Raw genomic sequence first — 12,935 nt, 5'->3', positions numbered from 1 at the left:
ATAGAAAATCCCCTTGTCATTCGGGATTTAATATCTAGTTTAATAAATAAATTCAATGGGTTTTAAGGTCATGCAGTGGAATGCTAGATCTGCCATTGCTAATAAGAAAAGTTTAGAGCACGAACTTGGTTGCAGAGATATCAAGGTGGCAGCGATTTCCGAGACGTGGTTCAACGCATCAAAACTTATAAGATTTCGAAATTATAATATTCTACGAGACGATCGGTTCGATGGCAAAGGAGGCACAGCACTTTTCATACATAACGCAGTTCCTTTTAAGGTACTGCCTGTCACAGTGGGGGTAGATCCTGGTATACAACTCGTTGCAGCACGTATCCATTTACCTGCACTTGAGTTCATATGTCTTTCAATATATTGTAAACCAGGCAGAATTATAACACCGGCAGTTTGGAATCAAATTTTATCTGCTTTGGCACCACCGTACCTTATATGCGGAGACCTCAACGCCCACAGTACTACCTGGGGGTGTGCCTTCACCGACCGACAGGGTTGCAATATTTTAGAGACAGTCGACACTTTCAATCTATCTATATTGAATGACGGCTCACCAACACTAGTTCCGTCCTTATATCACCGTCCATCGGCAGTTGATATAACAATGTGCTCTCCCGCCATTGCCACAATCACACACTGGAATGCACTTAAAGACTCGCTTGGTTCAAATCACTATCCAATACTTATAAACATTGATATTTCTCCTACAAGTAACCCCTCACCATATCCATCAAGCAAGTGGAATGTGCATGGTGCAGACTGGACGCTTTTTACGGCTAAAATACTTGAGGAAACACGCTGTTTCCGGACCCAAACATCCGCCATGGACAATAATACATTTGTCGAGATGATGGAACGTGTTGCTCATATATCTATCCCCCTGAGAAAACCTCCTGGTCAGAAAAACACTCCAACAGTATGGTGGAACGCTGATTGTTCCCGTGCCATTGCTCTCCGGCGGACGACTCTCCGGGAATTCCGAACACACCCTACCCAAGAAACATACCTACAATATCAGAAGATTTCTGCTCGAACCAAGCGATTTCTCAAGCAAACCAAGAAACATAGTTGGCAAAAATACTGCTCCACATTGAATAAGGAAACCCCAATAGCAGATATCTGGCATCGCATACGCCATTTGCGCAACAGAAATTATAGTACTCAGGATTCGTCACCTGATACCTCTTGGTTAGAGGATTTTGCTGATAGAATTACGCCACCATCACCTAGTTATCCACCGTGTACATTTAATGAAGAGCACTCCGAACACTTTCTCTGTTCGCCATTTACAATCAACGAGCTCCGTGTGGCCATTAAGAACTCCGCCAATACAGCTCCGGGCATCGATGAAATCCGATACCCCATGTTACAACACCTTCCTGACGAAACATTGCAGCTTTTTCTCCGAATTGTCAATGAACTTTGGTTTCAAAAATGCATACCTGTGTCATGGAAGACACAAATTGTAGTTCCCATCCTCAAGCCAGGAAAAGAGCCAGGAGATCCAGCAGGATATCGAGCTATTGTTCTTTCTTCCTGCGTTGGTAAAACGGTGGAAAGAATGATTAAAAATCGCTTGGATTGGTGGCTAGAATCACAATCTCTGCTACCTTCTACACAAAATGGATTCCGCAAGGGTCGTGGCACGTATAACCACGCCATATTAACCGCAGCGATTCATACAGCTTTTCTAAATAAACACTACCTTTGTGGTCTCTTTTTGGACATATCCGCTGCATATGACAATGTACGAATACCAATAGTGATGGACAAACTGATTGCTCTTGGATTGCCTCTAACTTTTGTGTCTGGTATATATCAATTTATACATGTTAGATGGCTTTATTTTCGTTATAACCATAGACTTCTCGGGCCACGACGATCGACCCAAGGACTACCTCAAGGTGCAGTACTTAGTCCCCTACTGTATACCATTTATGCCCGAGATTTGGAAAATGTTCTGCCTCCTAGAGTTAGCCTTCTTCAGTATGCTGATGACGTATGTATGTTTACCTCAGCGACGACAGTACCTGCTGCCAAGTGTCGTCTTGCAGATGCTATGCAGCATGTAAATCAGTGGTTACATCAACATGGGTTAGACCTCTCTGCAAGTAAATCCTCGGCAGTAATATTCACAAAAAGAAGAATTGAACCACCAATTTACAACTTCATCCTGGGATCACATAGCATCTTAGTTCAACCACAAACCAAATTCCTCGGACTTGTGTATGATTCCCGTCTCACGTGGACTGCTCATATGCAACATATTATTCCAAAATTGGAACAAAGGATCAATATCCTACGCACATTAACTCGAACTTGGTGGGGAGCACACCCATCTGTACTCTTAGTGCTATATCGCAAGCTGATCCGATCGAAGATGGAATATGGAAGCATGTTTTATTACAGTGGCAATAAACGCCTACTAAATAAACTAGATAGTATTCAATTTCAGTGCATTCGCATTTGCCTTGGAGCTATGAAAACCACACCAACTAATGCTCTACTCTTGGAAGCCGCAGAGATGCCCTTGACTATCCGTGCACAGTTTCTTTCAGATAAGTTCATACTAAAGCAAACTCACACTAAAAATTCAACAGTTCTAATACCTCTTCGCAGATTACAACATTTAGCAGACGATCAAGACCGGCTTTCTTTGAATCAAAGATATCTCCTGCTGCAAAGTGTCACATATATAGATTCACTACTGACCCAAAACTGTCAGAAGAGTGTGGCAGACGTATATGATATTCCATTTGAACACTGCATATGCCCTATGGAAGTGGACAGATCACTAACATATCTACAAAAGGATCACAGATTGGCGCAGTTATGTCAAGAGGATTTGACTCTCCGGTATCCTTCGTCTGTTAAAATTTATACTGATGGCTCAAAAATACCAATAAGTGGCGTAGGATGTGCATTCTATTGTCCTGATCAACATGAAGCTCAAGGTTATCGTTTGCCAGAACGTATTTCTATCTATGCAGCAGAAGCTATTGCCATTATAGAAGTGCTCAAATATGCCAGACGATTCTACCGTAAGGGTATCACTATCCTTACAGATTCATTGAGCGTCCTTTCCACACTATCTACACCGCTTATACTCCAGAAACCCAATATCTACCATATCAGTATTATTCAAAAAGCATATGAACTCCAAAGACGCGGTTCAAGGGTAAACTTCGTATGGGTACCAGCCCACATCGGGATACCACATAATGAATATGTAGATGACTTAGCGAAGAAAGCATGTGTCAGTGGACAGGTCCTGAATACTCCCAGCAACTTCATGGATTATACAGTGATTATGTTCCAACGAGCCTATAGTCAGTGGTCACAGAAGTGGGAAGAAACAAAGAGCCACAAAGGTAAATTTTACTCAACGATTGAACAGAATCCCCCGCGACGTCCTTGGTTTGCACAATGGAACACTCAACGACGATTCATCTCGACTATCACCCGAATGCGCTTCAACCACGGAAGTTTTAGAAGTCACCTTTATCGCATCAACGTAGTGGACACACCATACTGTTCCTGTGATGGTCAGTCGATTCAGGACCTAAACCATCTCTTTTTTGCATGTGCTCATTACCACCACCAACAAAATGTGTTTCTTACAGCTCTGCTTCACGCTAAGCAACAGTTACCAACCTGTGTAAATACACTACTGGCGACCAAAAACAGAAAAGTGTATACTATTATTGGGAACTATTTAACAACAACTTGTCTACAAATTTGATTGATTTTTTGTGAAATTATGTGATTTCAATGTAATGATGTGCAACGTCTATGTCTTTTATATGTAAATGTATATATTTCACACTGTGACAATTACTTGTAATGAATTGTAAAGTTCAAACCAGCGTACTGTAATATCCAGGTGGCTGTTTGGTCTGTAACTGATCTAAAGCCAAATAAATAAAAAAAAAGAAGTCTAACGGCGTTAAATCCGGTGATCTAGCGGGCCAGGAAACAGGGCCTTCTCGTTCTATCCATTTTCCTGGCAGTTCCTCGTTCAAATGGTTACGAACGGGCAAAGTCGAATGTGGTGGTGCTCCATCCTGTTGCAACCAGATCGTCAAACGATTGTGCAAGGGCACATCCTCCAGCAGCAATGGTAGTTCCCGACGCAGAAAGTGCAGGTAGCGTGGGCCCGTCCAATGGCCCTTAAAAAAATAAGGTCCAATTAGGCGATCCCCTATGACTCCACACCAAACATTCACTCTCCATCGTACTTGATGGGCCGCCTGTCGCACCCAGTGAGAATATTGTCAATAGTGTATGTTGTGGCGATTCACTTTCCCATTATTGTGGAAGCGCGATTCGTCTGAGAACAAGATATGCGATACGAATGCTGCATCATTGTCCAGCCTGCCTAATAGCCACCGACAGAATACCATTCGAGCTTCGAAATCCCGCCCATGGAGTTCTTGGTGTAGCTGAAGATGGTATGAGTGAAATTAATGTTCATGGAGTATTAGCCAGATGAACGGCTGGAATATCTTGAAAAGGTCGATTTTTTTGCGGTTATAGCGCTTTTCTTTTAAATACTGCACCCCAATCAGTCTTTTGCTCTGTAGTGGAGGAGAGCTTCGTATTTACAATCGAACATCACTGCTTGACTTTCCAGCAAAGTGTGTTAGCTTTGTTGCTTCACTGTGACGTATGCTTGCTACGTAAGCTGCCCGAATTTGCGTCAGGCCAGCCCGGCCGCATTGGGCTAGCCTCATCGGCCGCCCCAACTGAGCACCTCTGGTCTACGTGGAAGACGATTAGGATCCGACCGTGGCGTTCAGGGAGAAGCCATGTACTGACGTCAGACATCTGACCTGATTACTAATGCCAGACTTAAAAAACGATCCAGTGGTTGCCATCTCCCGCTCTTAATTTGTGTCTCCACGGATAATACCACTCTTATCAAGCGCATCTTACGACATCAGTGACATTATTATTATTATTATTATTATTATTATTATTATTATTATTATTATTATTATTATTATTATTACTATTTGAAGGAAATGTCACGTTATTTCATTCTTGCTCATTTATTTTGTACTTATTGTATTGAAAAAAGCATCAGAACGATAAGTAATTTACGTATTAATAATATTTCTTTGTTTTGTAAGAAAGCAAGTGAACTAATACCGTGTGTTGATTTGGTTTTTCAAAACAATATGTAAAAAAATATATTTTCATGCACATACAAAAGTGCATGGGATTCCTGGTAGTCCTACTAATAAAATAAAATAAAATAAAATAAAATAAAATAAAATAAAATAAAATAAAATAAAATAAAATAAAAGTTAAATACATTTGTACTATCACAAACGTTGGTGAGTGGTCATTGGCTTGTCCTTCGGGTCTCAGAAACTCGGCTAGGTCGTGGGATTTTCATCGTGAACGGTTAACTCCCTTCGCTCGGGGTCTGGATGTTTTTACCGTCCCCAACATTCCTGTAACACATAAGACAAAATATTGTACTCCACCACAATAACACTCAGTTTCCTGTGCACAGCAGACACCGCTCACCCTCATCGGAGGGTTTGCCATACAATAATAATAATAATAATAATAATAATAATAATAATAATACACAGTTCAAAAAATTAGAACATGTTTTTGAGTGTACGCCATGCTCCACAAAACAATACCTCACACCCAAGTATATTACCAACTAAACCTTTATTCTTCACCGTTGAAGTATACAAAAGAACATCGGTGGATTCGCGTTCATTTTCAGAACACAAACGGAAATGTCTAAATAGGGGCGAAAACAAAGTGATAACAGTACTCTAGGGTGGACTTTTATCACAGTTGGAGAGCTTCAAGTATGGTGTGTATCCTCCACGAGCATTTATCACAGCTTGACACCTATGTGGCATGCTCCGTATAAGTCGACGGTGGTCACGTTGTTGTATCAGGTTCCATTCTTCGATGAGAGCCTGTTCGAGGTCTTGGAAGAGTCTGTGCTGGAACAGGACGCCCACGAACACTTCTGTAAAGCCTATTCCACACATGCTCGATGGGATTAAGGTCGGGACTCACTGCTGGCTGTTCCATCTCTTGAATGTCCAGTTCTCGCAAGACAGCTCTGGTGATGCGCGCAACATGAGCCCTGGCATTGTCGTGCATGAATACGAATTCAGGGCCAAAACCGTATGCGGCAGTAGCAGTACTCTATCTGCTCGATGTACCCCCCAGCGGTAAGATTACCAGCGACGATGACAAGATCTGTACGGCCATCAATACTGATGCCACCCCCCACCATCACAGAACCTTGTCCGAATCGGTCGCCTTCCTGGACAACATTTGGCATGTACTGCGAACCACAGAGTCTCCATACACGTTGCGGTCCATCACGCTGTGTCAGGGGAAATCTGGACTCGTCTGTGAACAACACAGGTCTCCATTGGCGAAGTTGCCAGTTGACGTGGGTACGGGCAAACAGAAGGCGAGCTGTGCGATGTTGCTGCGTTAAACGCGGCACTCGAACAGGACGTCTGGGTCGTAAGGACACTTCTCTTAACTTGTTCCTTACTGTCTGGTCATACACCGTGACTCTAGTGACCCTCCTGAGGTGTTGTTGCAGTTCTCTGGCAGTTGCTGAATGACGCCGCGACGCACAGATGGTCAGATATCGGTTATCCTGTGGGGTTGTCATGCGTCCACGGCCTTGTCCAACCCTCATTGTGAACTGGTCTGCCTCATTGTAGCGATTCCATAAGCGTTGAATGACTGACGGAGAGACATTGAGATCCACAGCAACACAACGAAAAGTGCATCCTTCCCGGATCAAAGCGACGGGCCTTGCGATTTCAGTCTCGTTAAGATGTTTCATGGGATGTGCTGGTTGACGTACTACGTGCTCAAATGACCGCAGTAGTCTGTGTACCTCATGATACACGCACGCACCGCTATTCACTTCGTTTTGAGGGGTCACCTGCATGGCTACGCCTACAGATGGAGTATAACTTCGATTTGACATGCCCTGAGTAGCTAAGGGGTACTCTCATTTGTAGTCCACTAAACATCAAGATCTTACAATTTTCGGCAATTATGCACAGTTCGGTTATAACTTTTCGGGCTGGCATGTTTATAGAAACATTGATTACGCTATTTTATTTGTGGTCAACATGTCAAAGTGGTAACTGCACTCAGCATTTCTAATCATTTTACTTATTTACTCATTTTGCTTAGTGTCGAATTGCCGACCTAGAGAACTGATTCGGTAGGTCGATTTAAATCGAGTATTACTCGAAATCTCCTCTAGCTGTTGTGAACAGCGCGTTGATGCCAGCTGATCGATGAACTTTTCAAGTCGAAGTTTTATTTGCCGGGCTAGATAGAAATGTACAAATATTTTTTTCTTAAACCGTCCTCAAATGTTTAAGCAATAATAATAATAATAATAATAATAATAATAATAATAATAATAATAATAATAATAATAATAATAATAATAATAATAAATTAGTTTACGTCCCACTAACTATTTTAAGATTTTCAGAGACGCCGGGGTATCGGAAGTTTGTCCCGCAGGAGTTTACCGACGCAAGGCTGACTTATATGAGCCCATTCAAGTACCACCGGACCGAGCCAGGATCGAACCTGTCAAGTTGGCCTCAGAAGGCCGGTGCTCTACCGTCCAAGCTACTTAGCCTGGCGGTCTGCCATACATCTGTATCCTTCTATGACAGCCACATGAAATACTACCACAAACTAGGGCAATACTATCTTATAAGGAACATTTGCGGAGTTATCGGCAAGCATCTCGACGAAACTTTTAGCTTAGAATGATAATGGTTCCAGGACAGTATGCGTAAGTTTCGTAACTACACATAGTTCCTGATGCAGCGAACGGAAACTGAGGTGGGGAGCGCCTATAATGTGTACAGCCCCGGCGGTATGCCCTAAAACCAAACTGTCGAATAGACTGTTTACAATACCGATATACGTTTGGATTTCGAAAGTGACATATGCACTCTCTGAAACTGTTTCAATATCATGTGGCAGAGAACGCAAAATGTGTTAGCAGAGATAGGTACCTTAATGTGAACCAGTTATATCGTGAAGCATCTTTCTTAACCGTTCCTTTCTACATCAAAATCTAAGATGATACAGAACGAAATTCACTCGAACAAAACGCAAAAACAGAACAGACGAAGAGGAAATAAAAATAATGAAATTTTAAGACAAAAGCGCAATTGCTTCTTTGAAGACTTGCCAATTCAGTAACGTCGGTGTAACAGTAATAAAACAAACCTCATATTGAAGTTGCACACAGCTTTTGTTCATATGAATACAGGCTTACGAAGACCGCCCCGGTACTCCAGACGGTAACACACGACATTAGACTAACGTAATAGTGTTCCTAGAGGGTGGTTCTGCCATAGGTGTGCATTCTCCAGATATCTCGCTCTCGCGCGAGGGCTACGGACGGTTGCGAAACGTTATATATTTTGCATATGTTGCTTTGGATCCGTCACCGTTCTATGCTGTAGGTTTCGTCTAGATTCTCGTAAACTCTACAACTGTCCCTTACTAGTGCTTTTTTTTCTTTCAAAAAGGCATTTTTCAAATCCCATACACAAATCCAAAACTATACTCCTGCTAAAACTTCACAAAATACAGACTAAATGACTAAAGGCTCTAAAGCAAAGTCCAAGGGCTGCTAATTCTTGAAGCACCTGTATTAATTGCCAGTTCTGTCTTCAGTTTCTTTGGAAAAGTGTTCCTAGTACCAGCGATTACTTCAGGATCCTGTTTCTTCTCATGACATACTATAGTTTTCACTCTTTATTTCTGTTCAAGCGCTGGCTCCAGTTGCTAACCAGCTTATTAACTGTCTTCGATGCAACCCAGTCCTACATGACGAGGCCTATGGGAAACGTAGATTTGGAGATTCGGGAGAAGACACTCCACTGGTACTGCCGTAAGTACATCAATCCTTCCTTGTAGTATAGGAAATGGTCGTCTTAATTTTATGGATTTAAGGCGCTGTTGCCCTGATGTGCAGAGAGAGAAAAAAAAATAGAGAGAGAGAGAGATTGCTTTGTAGCTGCGTACTGAGTGTACCATCATAATAGTTTAGTTTTAGGGTCTGTAATTATTCGTACAATTCAAAATTCTAATAATCAGAGCAATGATGGTTAAAGAGAGGCACTACTTAGTTTTCTTTGTTAATTTTAGCCTAAATTTGGTGAGACAGAGTATACAGCTCAATTGAAGAAAAATTGAAAATTTCGTTTAAATCGAGCAATTAGTTTTCGAAGTACGGGTCTTTATTTTTTCGAAAGAATTGTTGTTCTAGGCGCACCAATCTTTTGTGTTTAATTTGTAACTAGGTTGTTAAACTTAGAAAGGGTAAAGGCATAATTTGTATTGTCATGTTCGTTATATTTTAAATAACATTTCATTTTCCATGAGCTGACTCGAGGTATTTCTGAAAGTTAACCACCATTTTAAACGTAGGTGCTATAAATTATGAAAAATATATCTGGACGTCACATGCAAACTATCGTGACATTTCACTAACTTTACACGAGAGCAGAAAGAAGCTGCTGAGGTGCATCTATATAATTTATATATATTTGCTATTTGCTTTATATCTTATCGACACAGATAGGTCTTATGGCGACGATGGGATAGGAAAGGCCTAGGATTGGGAAAGAAGCGGCTGTGGCCTTAATTAAGGTACAGCCCCAGAATTTTCCTGGTGTGAAAATGGGAAACCACGGAAAACCATCTTCAGGGCTGCCGGCAGTGGGGTACGAACCTACTATCTCCCGTTTACTGGATACTGGCCACACTTAAGCGACTGCAGTTTTCGAGCTCGGTATGTGCATTTTTTAATTTAAATGTTTTTATTTTTTAACTTTAAGTCTGGTCGAATCGACATTTCTGACCGTGGTAAACTGTCGTAGGAGCCAATACGATAAGGAGTGCGGCGGACGGCGTAAGGCTGAGCTGTAGTATGTTCACTTACCCGTTTTCTTTCCGCTGGGTTCTCCTTGTATATACGACAGTATCACATAGTTTCTTCATTCCTGTGAAACATACAATAGTGTACCCATGAAAAGGCACGACAAAAACAAGTCACATACGATTTCAAAAACTCAAAATTTGTCGAGAAATTTATAGATGTTAAGATTGACAATGTTTACTCCTTTACCCTTTGGGTTGTCTGTTCTGTGGACTGGTGTTAACATTTTGATTGTCAATAAAATTGGTTATGGATACTGAAAGCTGAATGAGTCTATATATATATATATATAAAATCCTAACGACCGTGTGTCTGTACATTGAAATTTTGACAAAATTTCCCTACAGTTATTCGTTTCAGGTGTAATAATGACCATCTGCATATTTTTTAGCTTTGGTGTCTGTTTGTTTGTCTATAACTTGAAAACTACTGGATATATTTCTACCAAACTTCATATTCAGTATCCACCTGTCCATTTTTGCTATTTGCTTTACGTCGCACCGACACAGATAGGTCTTATGGCGACGATGGGATAAGAAAGACCTAGGAATGGGAAGGAAGCGGCCGTGGCCTTCATTAAGGTACAGCCCCAGCATTTGCCTGGTGTGAAAATGGGAAACCACGGAAAACCATCTTCAGAGCTGCCGACAGTGGGGTTCGAACCCACTATCTCCCGAATACTGGATACTGGCCGCACTTAAGCGACTTTAGCTATCGAGCTTGGTCCACCTGTCCTTGGGTAGGTTTTAGAGCCAATATTGTTTCAAAATCCCTGAACTGACTGGGGGTTTATACGAAACAGAAACCGTGATTTTGCACTCCCACAAAATATACACAACCAAACTTAATGGAAATCTACCTGCCTTAATGAAAATTGATTTCTAAACCTTTTTTTCTCATGTGCATCATTTCGATACAAGGATTAATAAGGGAGATATCATTAACGGACCGTTTTTCGGTACAAGTCCCACCGGACTTAACTCAAGAACGGGTGCGTGTAAAGCGTATTTCTTATAACTTGAAAACTACTGAAGATATTTCAACAAAACTTTATATTTACCACCTATCCAAAGGTAGGTTTTAGGTACTATACCATTTCAAATTCCTGGAATGGACTGGGGGTTAATAGGGGACCGAAACAGTGATTTTAATCTCCCACAATATATACAAGACCAACCTGACTGGAAATCGACCAACCTTATGGAAATCAATTTCTAAAACTTTTTTGACTATTCTGGCGAAATTTTCGTAAAGCTATCCCTTTATGGGGTAATAATGACCATCTGCATATTTTTTAGCTAGTTTCCTGAACTTCCTGAATTTTAACCCCCTCTCCCAAAATAAAGATTGCGTCACAATCTGCCAGACGAGCTAAAAAATTGAAATTAGGCGAAATTACACTTTTTAGCCTGTAACCGACGGAAAACTTCCGAGATCTTTAAATTTTTCACTTTTTATCCTCGAAGAATATCGAAATATGGAAGCAATTTTAATGACGGTGCAGACCTTCGTTTCGAGGTATTTCGTGGCTAAACGGTAAGTCCTATCACAAAACGGATGGCACCATCTCAGTTCAATTTGGAGTATCTACAATTTTAGTCCTATGACGTTTCGTCGTATCTCTATTCCTTATATGTTACATTTGTCTCTATTTCTCGAGTGTACCTACATTTTGCTCTTTGTACACGTACAATTCGTAGTTCGAATCAGATGTACTAAAGGTAGAATCATCTAATTCTACACGAACATTGGCCCACCCAGTATCCATACGTGAGCCAAATTCTACATTTGTAGCTGTCACATTAGTACCCAAAAGCAATGCATTGTCAGAAAACCTTACTCAAATTTCACCCTACTCAACGTTTCTAACCCCATTTTATCCATAAATAGATGAGACAGGAGAAAATATCTTAAGATCAGCCATTTAGACCGCTAAATGAGGCGTCTTATGGTACAGTCCGTTTGTCGATATCATGCATCGTTTAGCAGCAGTTAATCTGTAAATGAATAAATATTTAAACATGCATATACTTCGTATGTCGATCTATATAATTCATTTTAAGTCGATTTGTAGCGATGTAGAAAGGTTGTTTGCGATTATAATTAATATTTTACATCGATAGTGCCTCTCAGCAGAAGGGCGTGTGCTATTGCAATCATTACTCTCCACATAGACTTTGACTGGCAGTAGGAATAGTATCCTTGTTTAACTCCTTTGTAATTAGCATTAGTAAGGAGGGACTACCATTGTAATTAATTATTCCCTTCTCGATTTTACTGGCAGAAGTCAAGGGAGCATGCAATTTTGTTCAAAACTCCCCTAACCGATTGTGTGTGGGAGTAGGAAAGTGTGCCCGCCATTGTAAACGAATTCACCCATCTAAAATATGACTGGCATTAGGCATAGCGGCATTGCTATTATAATGGAAACTCACCAACTTGGTGTGACTTTCATTAAGAAAAGGGACCTGTCATTATAATAACAGCACAACTAAATTTTGATTGGCAGTAGGGAAGGTGCCTGCTATTATAATTAAAACTTCTCAACTGTAATCTGTCTGGAAGCCATTGTAACTAAAACTCCCCAAATCGATTGTGACCGCACAGTAGGTAATGAAGCCTCCCATTATAATTAAAACCTACTAGATTGTGAACGGCAGTAAGCAAGTGAGCCTGCCGTTCTCACAACTCTGCAACTCGCACTTTACATTGGAAACAACGTGTGGGAACCTCTCCTTGCTGTTCCTGGAATACGCTGAGACATGTATTTTAAATAATCGTATCACTGCATGTACCGTAATTTACTTCGATATCGGTATGCAATGTGGAATACCGTAGCGAAGCACGGGTACATTTGCTGGTCTATCTACATAAATAATATCGTAACGACCGTGTGTCTGTACATTGACTATTTTGGTGAAATTTTCGTACA

At 41.0% G+C, this 12,935-nt stretch overlaps 1 protein-coding gene across 1 annotated transcript in view; it reads left to right on the top strand.

Annotated features, from left to right (window-relative positions):
- The window catches only part of LOC136858222 (L-asparaginase 1), a 257,068-nt gene that overhangs the window by 57,121 nt on the left and 187,012 nt on the right, over positions 1–12,935 (top strand). The window contains exon 2 of the mRNA XM_067137609.2: positions 8,833–8,953. Within this exon, the coding sequence (XP_066993710.2) occupies positions 8,833–8,953 (121 nt within the window). The remainder of the gene's footprint in view (positions 1–8,832; positions 8,954–12,935) is intronic.

The sequence above is a fragment of the Anabrus simplex genome, chromosome 1 (genome assembly GCF_040414725.1).
Source record: "Anabrus simplex isolate iqAnaSimp1 chromosome 1, ASM4041472v1, whole genome shotgun sequence".
In the NCBI taxonomy this organism is placed as follows: domain Eukaryota; kingdom Metazoa; phylum Arthropoda; class Insecta; order Orthoptera; family Tettigoniidae; genus Anabrus; species Anabrus simplex.
The sequence above is the reverse complement of the archived record's forward strand: the minus strand, read 5'-3'. Positions and strand labels throughout refer to the sequence as shown.